This window comes from Oryzias melastigma, linkage group LG4, assembly GCF_002922805.2.
Source record: "Oryzias melastigma strain HK-1 linkage group LG4, ASM292280v2, whole genome shotgun sequence".
Lineage (NCBI taxonomy): Eukaryota > Metazoa > Chordata > Actinopteri > Beloniformes > Adrianichthyidae > Oryzias > Oryzias melastigma.
Genome location: NC_050515.1, coordinates 25094727 through 25114232, shown reverse-complemented (window position 1 = coordinate 25114232; position 19506 = coordinate 25094727). Strand labels below are relative to the sequence as shown.

The following is a 19506-nucleotide window of genomic DNA, read 5'->3' as shown; positions in this document are numbered from 1 at the left end:
TTTAAAAATTTGTTTAGAAGTCATTGTGGTACTACGATGGATTATTAGGGCCAGTTTACAAACAAAGAAATCCCTTTTTTTTAAATTAGGACTTATAATCTCATAAATTTACAAGAAAAAAGGTTGTAACTGTGAAATTCTGAAAAAAAGTTGGATATTTGTGACTTTAAAAGTCAGGCCAAATTCATGATTCTTTTTTTGTAAATTTACGTCTTTTAATCCAGTAAACTAGTAAATTCACGAGTATAAAAATCATGAACAATCGTGAAAAAAAAAGTATATATTTATTTATTTTTTGGTGACCCTAATACTCCATCACAGTGGTATCAAATTTGCATGAGCTTAAACATTATCTTTCTACTGAAAGCAGTGTCTTAATTAAAAAAAATAAAATAAAAAAGGGTAAAAACAATAAAAGAGACAATTTGTACTTGAAATATATGTATCTTACAGAAAACCTGCAAAGGAAGTCAAAATCAACGAATCAAGTCCACCAATAATCCGTGTGTCATCAATAATGTGGACTGCCATCTTCGAGGGTCTTACCTGGGCTGCCAATACATTAGCGCTGGTCGTAAAGGCGCAGCAGTTACTCCATATCCTACAAATACTTTGGAGAAACCATCTGGTGTCCTTCTATCGAGTCACAGTAGAACCAGTAGTGATGTACTGCGTGTCTATGTGGTTCGCTGCTTGGTCAGCTGAAGAAGGCCCTGCAGAGGGTTCCAGATCTGCTGAAAAAGTCATCAGTTGCCCTCTACTCCCTCGAATAACATCACCAGCACACTGTGCATTGCCAAACTGACAAAATACTAAAGGGAGATACAAGTCCCACAGAGCCCCAAAACCTTCATCAGGCTCCTTCATGATACTCTGTGGTCACTCAGTCTCACCCTTTATGTATCCTGCATGAACATCTAAGCATTTCCTTCTATTCTAAAATCCGTGTTAGAACAGTTTCTTTTATCCGTTGCTTAAAAACTGAAAGTGACTCAAACAGTAAGAGGTCTGACAGACCAAGTCACAAGTAAAATCACAGGACAAGTTAAAACCTGCAAGTTAGGCAGCTTACAGATCAAAAGCTTCACGGACAGCTTAGTCGCTGAAAATGTGACGAGAAGACTTTGAGCTGCAGGACTGACAGGCGGAGCTGCAGCAAGCCTGAACAGGCTTTCATGGGTCATTAAACATTCCCCCGGACTATGGAAGACTGGAAGAATGTAATAATGATCGATGATTCAAAGCTTGAAATCCTCAGCGGTCTTTGTCAAAATGGTGAAAGGATGTGGCTTCAACTGCCAAACATCCCAGAAAACATTTTAGTGTGGGTCCTATACGGTTTACCTTGGGGCTGAATTGGTGGGCCGCAGGTGCGTTTGTCCGCGGGTTCCATGGTGGCCCCACCTGTGTTTGCCTCAGTAGTCAGGCTTGCTGGGTAGCGGAGCTCGCTAACTCGCCAAGCTGTCCGCCAGGCAGCTTGTTAGCTCGCTACACTTTCCACCGGGCGGCTGGTTAACGTAGGGACCCAGACCCATGAGAATTGGACTGACCAAGTGTGATGTCACCAATGGAATTGGTCATAGAACGTCCTTTCCAGTGAAATGAAGCAAATTTAGTCACAATTTTTATTTCAATACAGAATCAGAATCAGTTTATTTGCTATTTGTATAAGAGTTAAATACGGACGTCGCCATCAGTTTTTAGATGCTTATCAAAACATTTGGATTCCTGACATTGATGCTGTCTAAAAGTGGACCATTGAAAAAGTTTTTCCATTAACATTTTAACCCGGGATTAAAATAATAATAATAATAGAACTGCTGCAGGACGCCCCATGTTTTTGTCTGCTACTGCTCTCATCACACCCACCCGATATTTTACCTGCACCCATAGTGGGGCTGGCTAAATCCTGGCCTGGTCTCCAGGGTCCTCATGAGATAAAAAAGGAAACGCTGAATATGTTCAATTACATTTTGAGTAAACAAAGGAAAACTATTATTTTTAAAATTATTGCCAATCGCTTGTTTTTTTTTTTTTTTTTTTTGCTACAAAATCAAGAACTTCAGGTTGCATCACCCTTAGAACTCTTTTAAGTGCAATGAATTTGCATGCATGAAAAAATGAAAATTGTCTTTATACACCCCTTCTTCAAAATGAGGAAATTGCAGGTTTTTCCTTCTTTTTTTTTGCTCGCATTTGGATAATTTTTGCAGAGAAAAAAACTGCCTTATTAATCTGAGTGAAAGAACACTGAGAGAAAAAAGTAGTTCTGGTTCAGAGTTTAACACATATTCATGCATGGATTATATACAATTTCTGCCTGTGACAAGACTTAACAGGAGCCCCGTGCCCGACCCTGAAGCAAGTCCCAGCCCACATCACTGGAGTAACTAGATATAATGTGCATGAAAGTATTCTGCTGAAATGTAAACAGCTGATAAAGCTGCTCTTCTGCCTCAAGGCATGCCTCAGCTGCACACCTGACAGCGGTATGTGAGGTTTCCTCGAAAGAATCAAGTCTCGACAGTAAAATCTATAAGAACTTCTACAAGTATGTTACAAAATGCAAACATTTTGCATCTGTTGGACCTAATAATCCTAATCTGTCCTAATCTGATCTAGTCCTGGTCAGGAAAACACAATGAAGCAGTATTTCACTTTTATGTAATCTAGAGCAATAGTCCTGATAACATCGATCAGACAGAGTTCAAGTCTTGGGTACAAACTTTAAGATTAGTCAACAACAAGTGAAAGTTTTTTATCTGCATTCTTCTTTGCTGCTTTTTTTTTTATTCCTCGTTATTTTACTGTTTTAAGTACATCTTTACTGTTTAATGGTTTTCCTATTGTGCTTTCAATTGGTCTTTCTTCTATAAAACCCTTTGAATCAGCTTGAGTCAGACTTTCAGAGTGCAAATAAACCTGTCTCGTCTTGCTTTACTATCAAGTGAGTGCATCGTTATGTCTTCAAGTTTTATTGACACTAATTAGGCATTAGAAGTATTTCTAAAACCGCAAGTACATAAAAAGGCTTCAGTAGTAAAGCAGAACCTTCCTTGTCAAATTAAGCTCCTCTTTGATCTCCAGGGCAAAAACACATCTGTGCATCTGCACGTCTCACCTGTTCCTGCATTGATCCATTTGTAGCTTTTATTGAAGGTGGAATCCAAACTCTCTCTGACCTGCAGAATCTAATGTCAGTCTTGTTTCTGCAAGAGTTGAACTACTTTGTGATTGTCCGTTACAATAGCCATTCTCAAAGAGAGTTTTTGTTGTTGTTTTATGTGTGTCTCTGTGTGTTCTATACAGGCTGACGAGTTCCTGTTTGACTGTGATATGACTTTAACAAATGCCTCTTTCTAAGACAAAGTTTTAAGGAACAGCACTAATATATGAACAGAAAATCAACAACTACATTTGAAAAAGTGCTTGTCAGATTTTGTGAGGGAAAAACATCACTGCGTATGTATTCAATCTGCAAAAACTAAATCTTAAGTAAAATTAATCTTAAGTAAAACACCTGGTTTCATGAAAAAAACCTGTGTTACATTTGAAAAAATTTCAACAACATAGTTTTTTAACTGCAAAATAATCTTAATTTTTGAAAAAATATCTTGGTGACTTGAATTTCTTAATTTACTTTAAAGTCTCATTACCTTTTTTCATTTTTATGTTACATTTTATTTTAAGAAAACATTCCCAGTAGTGTTTTGATTGTGATTATGATTTTTTCGGTAACCAAAATCCCACAACATAAATGTCTTTAAAAAGCAATTTTTCATGTAGATCTGAAGCCTCTGTTTCAAAAATCTGGCGTGACTTTTGGAATTGAGGGGAGCAGCTCCGTCCCTGATCCCTCCTCGGAGTCTCGCTATAGTAAATCTAGCGTAAATTACATTTGTTGTCTTTCATATGAAAAATGCCACACATACATGTTAAAAACTCATCAGAGGGGGACTTTAATGTCATTCACTTGCCATTGTCCACTCTCTCAAATTAGGACACAGAAGTGAAGTCAAGTAGAAAAAGGTTTGGGTTCGCATTTCAAACCATTTATATTAAGGATCAGGCCAGAATAACAGGGGGTTTTATCTTATTATTGATCTTTAAAAAAAGCATTTTCTTTCTCATCAATAGCTGGGATGGGATCCAGTGACCCCTGTGACCCTCAAAAGAACACTGTAACCAGGAATAGAAGATGAATGAATTTCAAAGCTCGCAAGCCGAGGAAATAAGTAACAGAAGTTCAGCCCACGTGGACATTCAAGGAAAGAAGCGATTTCTAAACCCACATAAGTGTTGTTCTTATTGAATTGGTTTGGGTTTCTCCCACAGTCCAAATAAAAAAAAAAAAGCCTCATAGGTTGTTTGGCTATCCTAAAGCGTTAGTAGGTGTGTGTGTTGGAAAGACTGTTTGCTCTACAGACTGGAAACCTGTCCAGGATGTATCCTGCTTTTAGCCAGCAGTAACTGGGACAGGCTCCAGCAACCCTGTGACTCAGAGGGGATAGCACGAGTTAGGGTAATGGATGAATGCCTTCAAATATTTTGCACTTTTAACAAAGGAATTCATGTAATCCAGTTTTTCCAAAAGTAGTTTTTACTGTTTTTCATGGATGGGATCATTTTCTTTATAAAGCAACACAAATGTGGAAAGTTTTTTGAAATTCTATCGAGGAACCTTTGCACCGTCGTGTGTTTCTAGGAACTAAAAAGCTTTTATGACAGAACCCGAGATTGTGAAACGATAACTTGGGATGAAATGCATGCAATGGCTGAACTATTAAATGATTACACAGCAAAAGTAATCTGTTGTTAGTTGTCGAGACAGATTGTGCAAAGTTGAACTTGTATTCTTTAAAAGTCTTTGAAACCTTTTGATGAGTGGCTTTATCAGAGAAGCTGACTTCATACGAGTTATGGTCTGAGTGGAACCACTAGGATAGTTTGATGTGGAGTAAAGAATTTATTTATAAAGAGTTTAATCTCTACACAATAGGGATTCTTGTTGGTCTAAGCTTTTCTTTTTAAAAAATAAAATCCTTTTCATCAGTGTAGCATGAGAAGCAGCCTCATAGAATGTATGTCATGGAGGTAGATCAGTGCAATGAATCTTCTTTCAGCTCCATCACTTTACATACAGTAGCAGTGATTGATGGGGCTGGCCCTTCAGGTAAAGGTTTATCTGGATCAGGCTTGGTGCCAACCTGCTCTGAGTGCACTGATGATATTAATGGACTGTGGAGGTTCAAGGTAAGTCATTTTTAATGATAAGCCAACTACTGTCCAACTATGATAATGTGGTGCCTAATAAACGGCATAACCAGGTATTATTAATGGCTAGAAGATGAGTTAAAAGCTGCTTTTTACAGTATGTGATTTGGACCAGGTAACGTGCATTGCAAAGTTAGGTGAAAATACTGGTGCCCTGAAAATTAAACAAAAACAGAGGACATTAAAAGCAGGGAGGAGCAATTTGTAACTGTATATTTGGTTAAGAACTTCTTGATCGATGCAGGGACACGGCTCTGTAGCCTTTATCTCCACAAAGAAAATTCCAGCTCACTCCTCGCCTCTACTGATGATGCATCCAACGGTGTATTTGTTTCTACCTCCTGCTCAACAATATATTTTTTCTTCCTAGAGGTGGGACGCTCCATGTATGAGGTCTATGGCATAATCATAAGCCTTGTTCAGTTCAGTTCGACCCTGTATTTTGAGCGTTTGCATTGTAAAATGGACCCAATAAAAAGTTCCGACCCGTACCTCTTGAGGGCCTTCATCCATTGTAGGTCCATAGAAAAATAGAATTTGATGGTTGGGGTTGATGGTTGGGTTAGATAGCACCAATATAGCGCTAAGCTAGCACTTCCATTTTCCTCTTTACGGCGGTATTCTTTGTAGCCGTCTGCAATCTTCTTTCAACAACATTAATTTCCTGTTAAACACAATGTACAAAAAGTAAAGTAAGAAAAAGACAAGCTGCTGGATGACCACCATTGTTGTTGCTTTTCTAGTCATCTCACTACAATGACGCAACAACATGCTACCGGTCTACACTACGCATGAGTCGTGAAAACAAACCGCTCAGTGGAAATGAGGCTGAACTGAGACGAAATGCTCACCAGAATTAACTGGTCTCACCCGTACTACTCCTCCCATACTGGACTGCAGCAGAACATAGACATGTTTCAGTGAATCCAGTTATCAAGTTAGAGTAGATATCAAGTCAGGCAGAAGAAACCAGAGCTGGAGACTCAATGCAGGCCAATGTGGCAATGTCACAGACAGAAACAGCTGTCTAAGCAGGAGAGAGAATGCACAGATTAGAGCAATGATTTTACTTGTGTAGAACTAAACATGCAGAGCTGGTTGAAACAGGAAGTTCTGAAGCTGGGACAGGAAGTTGAGCTAAAACTGCAGCAAAGCTGTTACATAATCTAAGTGATGTAATATTTAACAGTCAAAGTGAAAAAGATCAACACTGAGTGGAATATGTTTAATCATATTTCTATTGCTCAACATTTGTTGCTCCTTCAGTCTTAAACATTGAAATATTTACTCCACATGACAATATTGCCACATCTAAACTGTATCATGGTTAGAATATGGTTGATGATATGATGCAAGGCTGCCTGTCTAAAAATTTTATTTTTTTTAAAAAAAGGTAAATAAAAAAATCTTAAATTATTTAATTAGGTGACTCCTTACCCTTATTATATCACAGACCTGATTCTCAGTAATGCAGGAAGATGAAAAGAAGGACCTTTGCTCTCAAACATTCATGATGGAAAACCCTGATCAGTACTGTCAACTAGTACTGTGAACAAACACACTGAACAATCACCTATTGTCAAATATTGATATTGTCAAATATAAATATGGTCAAATATTAATATTAATATGACGTGACGGTAAGTATATTGTCACATGTCAGCTGCTAAATGCATTTATTATGTAGAGATGTTGCAAAGACCTCTAATTCTGACAATAAGAAGTAAATTAAATTTAAATCTACATAGGTCAGGAATAGTTCAGACTTCTGAGAACAAAGTAAAAAAAATATAATTCATGTAAGTCAGAATTTTCCTTTTCTCTGCAGTCTGAAATTAAAATCATAATCTTGACATATTTTAAGAAGATTTAGACTTTTAGTTCCAGTCTAAACTTTTCTTTTTTTAAATTCTGTCTTTGAGAAAATAAAGTATTGGAAAGCCAAAACAGTGAGTCAGACATGACTTACAACAAAATAAAAAGGATGCGATAAACTCTTCCTCTACAAAGGTACCAGAAAAAAAACACATAAAACAGTGCAGAAAGGACACCAGGAGAACAGCCAAACTGGCCAAGGATGACAGGTAAGCAACACAACTATGACAGATCAACAGCAGATTGATTGGAAGCAAGCTGTCAGGGTGAACAAGTCTGAATTTTTGCTGCTACATGCCTAAACTAATTTGTTTGACATTATTTCCATTTGTTGTTTAAGCTATGTTGTTAAAAAAATATTAGTTTATTTTTATTTTTGTCTTTTGCAAGATGCATGACAGTATATTAAGGCCACCCTAAAAAAGTAATATTACAGTTTTTTTTCTTGTAAATTTACCACTTTAAAACATGTACATTAAGAGAAAAAATAATAAATTTAGCTTGTAACTTTTTAAGTAGTAAAAATATCAATTTTTCTCGTAATTTTACAGTTATTACTTTTTTCTATACATTTACGAGATTTAAAGTTGTAGGCAAGGCAAGTTTATTTGTATTCCAGATTTCACTTACAGGGACAAAAACCTGCCGACTGTAGTGAATAAGGCCCGAGCATCATAAGAGTTTTTGGTGATGATGTCAGAAAAATAGGGCTTACTTGCATTGCTCAGTTGTAAATTATACAAAGTACAATTTCCCATTATATAAGTCAATATCAACCTTTGGTTTAGTCTTTCTCCATCTGCGTTCAGATATCCGACAATCTCTTTTTCCATTCTTTATGAGAATGGAATTTCTCCATGGAGATATTTTTCCTACAGAGATCACCTTCAACTTATGGGGAGCAAAACTATCTGTGATATTCACCATACTGGGATTAATGCTTTTGACAAGTTCTTTGACTGAATCCTATGAGAGGGGAGGTATTAGAGAGAAAATCTGGTTGAACATCTAACCAGTATTTTCAGTTGTCTACCATTTTGTGATCTCCTCCCTCAAAGCATGTGTGTGTCCTGGAATTCTGCTCTCAAAGAAAACACAGCAGTGATCAGAAAGACCTAAATCACTTACAGTAATCTTGGAAATGTTCTTTGGAAATCAAAAAATCAAGAATATCTTCTCTGTTGAATGTGGGCTCTGTTACATGTAATAAATAAAATAAACAAAATGTTTGTAAACTTGCCCTAATACGCTGTGTAATGCTCTGTCACACAAGTTGAATATAAATTGATAAAGGGGGGGCACATTGAGTATCAAACACCCCCTTATAACCACGGTGATAAAGGGGTGAATTCATTATCCAAAGGCTATTTTTCAGCATCTGTCAAATTGTAAATAAAATCTGAGACATGATTGTAATTTTACAGTGTATTTGCAAATGCATTTAAAATGTTGTTAATCTGGCAGTTATGAGTTCTGAGGTAAAACCATAAATGCTAAATTGCTGCAGATAAAATGAAAAGGAAATAAGATAGACAGTGTGTTTGTTTACTTTTTAAAGACAGGAAACCTGCAACAAAATGTGCACCTTTGCATTCAAGTCTGTGCACTGTTACGTGTATATTGATTCCAAATAGTCAAAGGACCTCTAACCCAGAAAACAAGTCAATCATGACATGTTGTGGTTGTACCATGGGGGCTTCTCAGCATGAGAATTAAGATGAAAGGTCTATCAAAGCTGCATAATTACTGTCCAACTTTAACAATGGACTCTGAGCAGAGGAAACCTGTATTTTCTAAAAATGTCACAAATTTTAGTTGTTTTTTTTAAATAAAGCACTAAAAATAAGAAGAATAAAACGAAAAAATCTTTTAAAGTTAATATATATTTTTTAGTTTTACATTTTGAACACATTTTTACATAAGTGTTTTTGCAAACATTTCTCATCTTAAACTCATTCTTAGGATCCAAAGGGTTCAAACAATCAAAATGTGTGTGTTTTATTTATCAAACAATCTCATGTAAGAGTCATTGAACAAAGCACAGCCTGCTGCTCTGCCCTGTTCTGTTTGTGCGCTGCAGAACACCAGCTTCAGTCTAAATGCCAGAGACACCAGTGGAAATTTCCATCAGGCTGACCAAAGTCTGACCTGCTCCTCACGTATTACCTTTCTGACCTTGATGAATTTTTCCTTATGGCATTATCTCACACCTCCTTGGCCATCCTCATATCTCTGTTTCTTACTGTACTCCTCCCACTGGCTTGATAATAAACTCCATGCTGGTTTGTAATGTAAAATCAGCCTAACTCTCCGGGTTTCTGGGCTCACTGATAAGGACTTTGATGGACAGATGAGCCCTGAAAGAGGACAGGTGAGGTGATGTGTGCACTTTATACCGTTCAGTGGAGGGTAATAGGGCAGATCTCAAACTGTTCAACCTTGTCCCACTAGAAACTGAAAAAGAAAGATAAAAAAAATCCATTTACTTTGCGTAACCCCAAAAACATTTCATCTTAATGAAAGCATTGAAGATGATAATGCAATGCGATGATGTTAGACCAAGGCAGGAAGAAGATATTTTACAAATTAAAGTACATTATTTATTCAGCAACAAGGAGATAGTCGATAAAACTTGAAAGATCTAAAATTAATTTCCCCTTTTTTATTTACAGAGAGTGCTGTACCCCAATACACTTTTAGGTCCTGTGAGTTGGAGGTCACTCCTCATATGAATTCATCAAGCTCATTGTGCTTTGAAGAGAACACTCATCAGAATGATTGAATCTACAGGTAACGATAGCCACAGATTTTCAGATTTCCCCTGACTTTCTTTAGAAGGAATAGAATCATCCGTGTACTTGCAGCATCTCATCTTATTGCCTAAATGCAGCAGAAGCATTTATAGCACACAGTTGTAATAAAAGACATGTCACAACTGAGTTCAGCCATCTGGTCTGTCCTGTCTGAGCACACAAACGAACCTCCTGCTAAAGTTACAGCTCTAGCTTTAAGCAAACACGCAGTGTTGGGGCGCATTCTTTCGTAACTAATACACGAAATTCAGTAAAACCCCCTATGTCACTATTGAAGAGAACATGCTAAAACAGTAGTACATTTGGGGGAAATAATGCATATTAAAATAGTATGTGATGCATATTACTCTTTTATTTCATACAAGAAAGATGTTTTGTTTTTAACGTAAAAAATACATCTCCATGCATTTCTTAACCCCCTTACAAAATAACTACAGGAAGAACAAAACAGTCCAATCAGCTTCTTGGGTTTCTGCACAAGAGTTCAGAGAGTTTACAAGAACAGCTATGCAGGCGAAGAAAGGCCACCCCCACTGTGCAGGATTAAACCTGTTATAAAATATTAACTATTCACTTCAAAGAAGAAAAAACCTGCATAGATCTATGCTGAGCTGTAATTTAGTTTCTAATGAACTGGTTGATTGGCAGTCTGAATGTTTACAGCCTCATGTCTGTGTGAGGAGCAAAAGCCCGCCTGCATGGGTTCCTGTCTCAGTATAAAAGCCAGGACTCTGATGACTGTCGTCCTTTTCTCCAGACATAAACTAGCCATCACACAAGGTAGGAGAGACTGGATTACTTCAGCTGTCACACTGTACTGCACATATAACTTTTTTGTTACTATGAGCTCATAATTTTTAATGGTAAGTCATTTTTTTGTTTGATATTTAAAGTAAAAACTTATGTTTTTCAAATATTGCCATGAATTTTTGCTGATTTATCACCTAACTGTGAGTTTTTTCCCTTAATATTCACACTTTGCAATGTTTCATGTTTAAATGAACAATTTTATTCTGAATTGAATTGCATTTTCACTTATAAATCTCAATGTAAGATGTTTCCATGCAGTTTTTTTTCTTTTTCGGAAAAGATTTAGCAAAATTTAGCTCACTGGGAAAAAGAAAAAACTATAATGAAATATTTACAAGTATTGTAATAATGGAAACATCAATGTCAGACAAGCAGAATTATTGTGTAATAATTTTGTCTTTCTTGAAATGTTTATCTCAGTCCTAAAGACAAAACATTGAATAACATCTTGAAACTGTAACCGTCAAAACAATTGTAATTTATACAAAAGAAGCTTAATCACATATCCAGATGTCCCCATACATTCGACTGAGTAAACTGCATCCATAAGGTCATTCCAAAGTTTCACTGCGACCTTACCTTTCACCTTCTTACGAGTTCGAGGAACTGCTTTGGGACAGAAGCTGCAAGCAGGGCAAGCACTCCACAGCTCCCTGTTCTACTTCAGAATAAACCTTAAATCCATGTTAAGTTCAGTGCATGAATGCTGCAAGTACAGTTTTTTTGTTCTTTCAAAACATGAAGATACTTGACAAACTATCTAAAAAGGAACTTTTCTTGCAATACTTAAGCAACACTTTTCAAAGGCTCCAAAGTAGTGCATTGCTAATGAGTGCAGTGGCAATCAATGCAGCTTTGTACTTATATTGCCGGACCAACAATAATGCATAGAAAAGGTTAGACAATGCAAGTCTTGTCTGCTTACATAAAGGCTCCAGAGCAGTTTGTGCTTAACCCTTTAACCTATGTGAAGGAAAAAGAGAAAGTCTATTAAAGTCTTTTTCTTTGAGAAAACATCAGCATTAGACTGCTGCTATTTTTCTTTTTGCTATATTTTCAGGCTTTAGATTGCATTTGGGCCCAACATCAGCATGAGATTGTATACAGCATAGTCTGAATAAAGTTTTATATTTTCACTAACGGATGAAGTATGAAAATTTAAAATGTCACACTTTGAATGTTAAGGTTAGAAAAACCTACCAGCTCTTTTAAGAGAGAACCTTTCTGCTTCCCAATATAAACATGAAAGGTAGTAGTTCATTTCTTTCCTCTTTCAGCTGCATCATGGTGCGCACAGTGGCAGTGATCGGGGCTGGCCCCTCAGGTCTGACCTGCATAAAGGCTTGTCTGGATGAGGGCTTGGAGCCAACCTGCTTTGAAAGCAGTGACGACATGGGTGGACTTTGGAAGTTTAAGGCAAGCTTTTACTCTTGAAAATTCCTACTAAGTCTGTTTTTCTACCTGACATGTAACAAAGTGGTTTTATTCCATTGTGATCATCATTGAATGGTTATGACTTAAAGACCACTGAGAATCGTGTTTTTGGTGTTTTTGCCATGTCCTTCTGGCATTTTTCTAATGATGGAGGACATATAAATTCAGCTCCAATTTTTATGCATCCCCCTTTCAACAAACTGATCCATATATTCGTTTTCCTGGTTCCGAGCTAGCATCAGGCTCAAAACTGTATAGCTGGATACCTCCAGTATTGCTTGTTGTTTTTGTTTGGGGCGGTCATGGTGCAGTGGTAGGGCAGTTGTCCCCTGATTGCGGGTTCATTTGACGCCCATGTGTCCTTGGGCAAGACATCAAACCCCAAATTGCCTCTGGTTGAAGGTTGGTGCCAGTGCTCGACAGCAGAGCCACCACCAATGTGTGAATGTGTGTGTGAATGGGTTTGTGACTGTAAAGTGCTTTGGGCCTTCTAGGAAGGTAGAAAGGCGCTATACAGGTATACAATATTTGTTGCACCCGTAATGTTAGGTTGGGTGTGTCAGGTCCTGGAAGTTAGCGGCAAAGGGTATAAACAAAGGGATCATGGGAAATGGGGGAAGGCTTACTCCTCAGCAACAGTCCCGGCCACAATTTCTTATGAACTCCTGCTGCTCTGCAAAAACTGTGCTAAAAAAACAACATAGGTTTTCAGATTTTCGATAGAAATAGCATAATCATAATTAAAAGACCACTGGAAACGATTTGACAATAGATCAAAAGATGATCAGAGAAGGACTTTAAAGACAGGGCTAACGTCTTTTAACTCAAGGTTGGTAGTTCCTGCCTACCAGGGTCACACGTTGAAGTGCCCTTGGGTGAGACATCTTAGTTGTCTTACGCCTGGTTCACACTGGACGTGGAAGCGGCGCGGAGTGAGGTGCATGCGGCATCCGCTCTCTCCTGCAGTTCACACCAGACGCTTATTTTTCTGCGACAGTTGACAGGCCCTTCTGCTAGAGCGTTTATTTTTGTTGTTTTTACATCATGGGCATGTTAGTAACCTAAAAACATTACCCCTTGTTTCTGCTAAGAAGAACTGCTCTCTCTCTTGTTGTGTTTTTACACCAAAAACCCAGTCCCGCCCCACTCCGGGGTCGCCGCACTACGATCTCTGTGTGTGTGTTTGTCTGTCTGTGTTTTGTGTGGGGGTGCGTGTGTGTGCGTGTTGGGATTTTGTGTTTATTTTCATCTCTACAGTCTGTTTAGATACACAAACATGATCGCATTTGTCTATCGCTGTGTTTTATTGTGAAAAATTGGTAACATTTTGAAAATAAACCGGATTTTCTCATGTATCGTGATGTTACTTCCTGCCAGAATTGACGTAGATCGATCGCTGCATGGCGCGAGGCTTCAGATTAATACCTGGTTCACACTGGACGAAGCGTTCGCTTCCATTAGACGCCCTTGGTGTGGTTCACACCAGGCGCAGAGAACCACGACCCTCCACAGCTGCGATCCACAGTGTAGTGGATCGTTTCGGCATCTAGTCTATTTTTAGTGGAGACAACGTCCAGTGTGAACCTAGCGTTGGTTTCATAACACAAGCGCCTCAGCGACCATTGGTGTGCAAATTTGTGTGATTGATTGAAAAGATTGGAAGTAGCAATAAAACCAGTTTGTGTTAGAGTGTTTTGCAAGTGCAACCCACTTAACAAACCTGTCAAATACCTCATTTAAAGGAAGTATCGGAGCCAAACCGAGCCAGCATCTATCGCTCCCTAACAATCAACATCTGGAAAGAGATGATGTGCTACAGTGACTTCCCCATCCCAGCTGATTATCCCAACTACATGCACCACTCTAAAATTCTGAAATACTTCAGGATGTATGCAGAGCACTTTAAACTGCTACAGCGCATTCGCTTCCAGGTAACTACAGATCATATGTAGTTGAATAGTCATTGTTTTGGGTGGATAGTCTGACTGGTTTTGGATCCCAGACTTTGGTGAGGAGAGTTACCCAGCGACCAGACTTCTCTCGCACCGGTCAGTGGGAGGTGGTGGTGGAGACTAAAGATGGAAATGAGGAGAGTCACATCTTTGATGCAATCATATGCTGCTCTGGTCACTTCAACTATCCTAACTTGCCTCTCAAAGACTTCCCAGGTACATACACACCTTTAGGTCACACTACAAATGCTGGATATCATCAAACAAAACATCATTATTATGTTGTGTTGCAGGAATTGAGTCATTTGAAGGGAAATACTTCCATAGCTGGGACTACAAGGGGCCAGAGGACATGTATGGGAAGAGAGTGGTGGTCATTGGGATTGGGAATTCAGGAGGAGACATTGCAGTGGAGTCCAGCAGAGTTGCAGAAGAGGTTGGAAAGTCCAAGTGATTGTTGAAATTTTCTTTATTCTACAATGTTGCGTTCTCATGATAGACGCTCGATCTCTTCCATCCTCGTATGTAAGCACCACTGCAATGACCTTTATCATTTCAGATCTTCTTCTCTTTCTGGCTCTATGCAGGTATTCCTGAGCACTCGCAGTGGGGCCTGGGTCATCAGACAGGTGTCTGACAATGGCCTGCCAGTTGACAAGTTCAACACACGCTTTGTCCATGTCCTGTTCAAGCTGCTCCCTATGCGTTTCCTCAACTGGCTTGGGGAGAAAAAGCTCAACTCTATGTATGACCATGCAATGTATGGTCTCAAACCCAAACACAGGTAGAAAACACAATTTCAATTTCATTGATTTTCTGTCTTCCATAAGCCATAGATGTAATTATCACAACCTTACAATTGATACTATTTAAAAAGTGGAAACCATTTGTGTCCTAAAAACTAACAGGATCTTAAATATAATGGCTTGATGGTTGCAAACTATTTACCAAGTCCAAGTCCTTGAATAGTTACAAGTTCAACACTTGAAAACAAGAGTGTTGCACGTGGAAACCCACGTTTTAATTGTAATGGATTCAGGTCATATGTGACTTTGTCTTCTCCATCTTCTTGTCGGTCAAACAGGCTTTTCAGCCAGATCCCCGTCATCAATGATGACCTGCCTTTTAAGATCCTGTCAGGAGGAGTTATAGTCAAACCAAACATCAAGTCAATCCATGGCTCCACGGTGGTGTTTGAAGATGGCAGCTCTGTGCAAAATGTCAGAAAACATCTGTTTGCATGATATCATTTGACCTTCCTGATAACGTCAAGATGAAATCAAAAAATGTGTTTATTTTTTGCAGGTGGACACCATTGTGTTTGCTACAGGTTATAATTACGATTTTCCCTACTTACCAAAAAATGCTTTGTATAAGTCTGGCCACCGTGTGGGTCTGTACAAGCATGTCTTTGCTCCAAACCTGGATCATCCCACTCTGGCCATTGTGGGTTTCATTCATTCGGATGGTGCCATCATGCCACAGGCCGAAATGCAGGCCCGCTATGTTGCACGTGTCTTCAAAGGTGAGCCTGCGGATGAGGAAAGATCACAGTTGTGCTACAACTGCAAACAATAACTTGTGCCACTAATTCACGTGGGCTTGTTTGCTCCATGTCAGCTTTTTTGTCTTTGGCCCCTCAGGACACAAGAAGTTGCCATCAAACCAGGCCATGATCAAGGCTGTCGAGAAGGACACCAGAAACATTGAGAAAAAGTATGAGAAGTATAGAATTTAAAAAATATATATCTTTGCCTTACTCTTGTATTTTACACTGATTAGCATGTAAAATATCAGTGAAGTATTTTAACTTTATATTTCTGCGTGAAACTGGTGTGATAGAGACATGACATAGACATAGACATTTCTATTGAAAACTCTGTCCTGACTTTTTAAAAGGCTTAGATAATGTCGGCAGACTCAAAAACATACAGTAACCAACAAACTCAAAATGAAAGTAGGGTAAGTTCTTTGGGAAGAGAATGTTTACAGGGAAGCCAAACACTTAATCAACTGTTTTTGGCTGTTGACCTCAATAAATGGGACTTTAAAGGGGCTGTCTGTTGGTTGTTGCCAAATTTTTGACAAATTAAAATAAACTTGTTTAAGTCATGAAAATATAGTCAAAAACCATCTATGTACTGCCCCCTACAGGTTGAAACAATGTATTGCAATTGAATTTTGTGACTGATAAACTGGTGTAAGTCCCAAAAGTTCCTCGTTATCTTTTTCTTCAGCTCCAGTATAAAAGCCCCGCCCATCTTTGATTCTGTAACTTCAGTTGTCAAAAATCTAATACCTTACACATCTTCCCATTAGACTTGGAAGTTAGGGAACAGAGGTTGAGTGCAACTGGCATTATAAACAGCAAACTCCGTCTCGGTGATGGAGTTACAATGAACATTTCACTCTGAATTGTGTGTTTAATATGTTAGCTATGACGCTAGTGGCTTTTTACCACTCCCAGACACGGGCCCACTTCTGACCTGCAAACCCTCAGCTGCGCCGACAGCCCCGCAGTCGGGCATTTCAAAAGCAGCGTCTTGAGCTTTGATATATATTACTGGATTGGCCCTTGCCTATCCGTTCCTATAGACAGAGACCTGTCTGCGCAGACGCCATAGCTATGCATTGAGTCAGATCAGCAAAACGCAGCTGTTTCAATGTAAGACATGCAGGCATCAACTACAAAAATTGGGCTAACTCCAACCTTTTTTTAAACAATTTTCACAAAACATGGCTAAAATTAAAGCTTTGAAAATGATTTAATAATAATCATTGATCTAATCAATCAACGATTCAGTGGACCCCAAAAATAACACAAAGCTTTTAAAGCTAGTGAAATCACTAACTGTTCAATACATTATTTTGATGTAGTCAGTCAAGACTTGCTGTAGATGCCCCTGGTAATACATGAAATTAATCACAGATTGGAGTATTAAACAATGGTTGGAATTACAGAAAGTACAAAATACTAACTACGTTATTTTTGCTGGATGGAGAAGCAATTTAGAAAAGTTGACTGGAGGTAGTCATGTGGAAGCAAACTTTGAGATACTTATCCTTGGGTGGAAGAAATATTCAATCTTAAACTTTCAAAGTTAACTTTATAGAAAGGTACAAGTGCAGGTGTAAACTATTCAAGCAATTACTGAAATGTTGTTGATGTGATTTATACACTAGTGTGACTTAATGTTTTTTTATTTCTTTTGCAGCTACATCACGTCCAAACTGACACCAATTCAGGTGGACTTTGTTGAGTACATGGACGACTTGGCAAAGGACATTGGAGTGCGACCAAGTCTCTTCTGGCTCTTCTTGACGGACTTCCCCTTGTTTAGGAGGGTTTTCTGGGGGCCTGTCACTGCTTATCAGTATCGACTGTTTGGGCCAGGAAAATGGGATGGAGCTCGCAAGGCAATCTTCACCCAGTTTGACCGCATGTACCAGCCAATGAAAACAAGAAAGGTACAAAAGGAGATTTTTTTTATTTAAATCCTCTATGGGTTTAAAGAACAAACTAGAAGATGTGTTCTAAGAATTATCTGTTCTATTCTTCATCCGCAGTTGGAGGTGAATCGGAGCTCATCTAAAAAGTTCCTGTTCAAGCTGAGCTTGGTAGCCATTGCTGGAGGATCTGCTCTGTACTACATTCAAGCTCACCATCCAAACACCATCCCCACCCTGCTGTCCAAGTTCCGTCCTCAAGTTGTTTGAACAAACCAGGAGTCCATTTTCTTAGTACACATGACCATATTTATTGTTTCTGAACTATTTTTAACCAAAGACACTACATAACATCAGAATCCATACTTTTTGTGCAGTTTTTGTAGAGGAAGTTCAAACAAGGAGACAAAGCAAGGCAGCTTGAACACACAGAGCCAATTAGTATGTATCAAAACATCCATTTGTTTACCAGAAATTAACTCAATTGATTAAAGTTTTTAAATTCTTCAGATCCATTTGTATCAATTTCTTGATCTCTGATGGTAAATGGTGTATATTTATAAATCACTTCACTATCTTCTTGGAAGACCCAAAGTACTGTACAGTCACTGACCCATTCACTTATGTACACACACATTCACCCACTGATCGTGGCTCCACTGCCTAACACTGGAGCCAACCTATAACCACCAGGAGTGATGTGGGGTTCAGTGTCTCACGTTGTCGGGCAGGGTGAGGACCGAGCAATACTACCACTCTATATTTTGCACCATGGCTACCTCTTAATGCTGTGCACGTGTTTTGCCTCCCCTATGGTTTACCAGCATCCAAAGTCAAGACAAGTATAATTAAAACTGTATAATTGCTATGGGCCTACTTATCCTTTTTGCAATAAAAAAAAGTCAAAGATCTGGTATTCATCACCAATTATGCAATCTGTTCACGTTTGTAAACATAAAAGAGGTCTGTAATGTTCATCACAGGTCACTTCAATTGTGAGGGACGGAATGTAAAATACAAACCTAGAAAACCACTTTAGCTTTTTTTTCTAACTTTCCTACTCTAGCTCCGGTTGCTATGAGCAACTTTGGCTGATTTTTAAAGATTGTATGTGTACGTTGTGCAAACCATTTCTATTTAGATCCCACAAATAAGAAAGACTTGTCTCTTTCTTTCTAAAGGGTACATCCTCCATTTATTACCCATATCAATGGTATCCATTTGAGCTGATTATCTGTATAAAAGACATTTGTCCACACCCTTAAACAGTCACACTGTAACATCTCCATCATAACTAAGACCAGAGAGCTGTCGAAGGTCACCAGGAACAAAATTCTTCACTTGAACAAGACTGGGATAAACTAATCTACAATAAAAAAGCAGCTTGGAGGGATCAACTGTTGGAACAATTTTAGAAAACAGAAGAAATACAAGATTACTGACATTCTCCCTACACCTGGAGCTCCATGCAAGATCTCACCTGGTGGAGAACAAATGATCTTCAGAACGGTGAGGGAATAGCCCAGAACTACATCATTGAACTGGTCAATGACCTGAAGAGAGCTGGTACCACTGTAACAAATGTTGCTATAATGACAAGTCATCATGGATTCAAATCTTTCTATTCTCTGAAGGTCCTTCTGCTTAAACCAGCATATATCCAGGCTAGACTTTTATTTTGAAGGGTAAGAATTGAACTCTCTAAACTTGCAAGCATTTTCTCCTCTTTGGCGAGTAAAAGTTAGAGGGTTAGTCACTACATGGCGAGTGAGCATTCGCAAAACCATAGAAATATTTATTAGCTCTTCTTAGGTTTAACTTCTTTTGTCCTCTCCTCCATCTGCACGCGAGATCAACAAACATACGTGATGCAAGACACATCACCTCACCTACGGTCACTT

General features: G+C 38.5%; 1 protein-coding gene across 2 annotated transcripts; it reads left to right on the top strand.

The window, feature by feature from the left end:
• Nucleotides 1–10591: 10591 nt before the first annotated feature.
• Nucleotides 10592–18116, top strand: LOC112150794 (flavin-containing monooxygenase 5). 2 transcript variants are annotated; one of them, XM_024279278.2, is made up of 11 exons: nt 10592–10742; nt 12050–12188; nt 13949–14137; nt 14209–14374; nt 14452–14594; nt 14746–14942; nt 15243–15378; nt 15464–15683; nt 15802–15874; nt 17374–17626; nt 17726–18116. In XM_024279278.2, exons 2-11 carry the CDS (start codon nt 12057–12059, stop codon nt 17873–17875), a joined length of 1659 nt encoding a protein of 552 aa, XP_024135046.1. In that variant the 5' UTR covers nt 10592–10742; nt 12050–12056; the 3' UTR covers nt 17876–18116. The 2 variants fall into 2 exon arrangements, with proteins under 2 accessions (XP_024135046.1, XP_024135045.1); XM_024279277.2 differs by having other exon boundaries at nt 10706–10825.
• The last annotated feature ends 1390 nt before the right edge of the window (nt 18117–19506 follow it).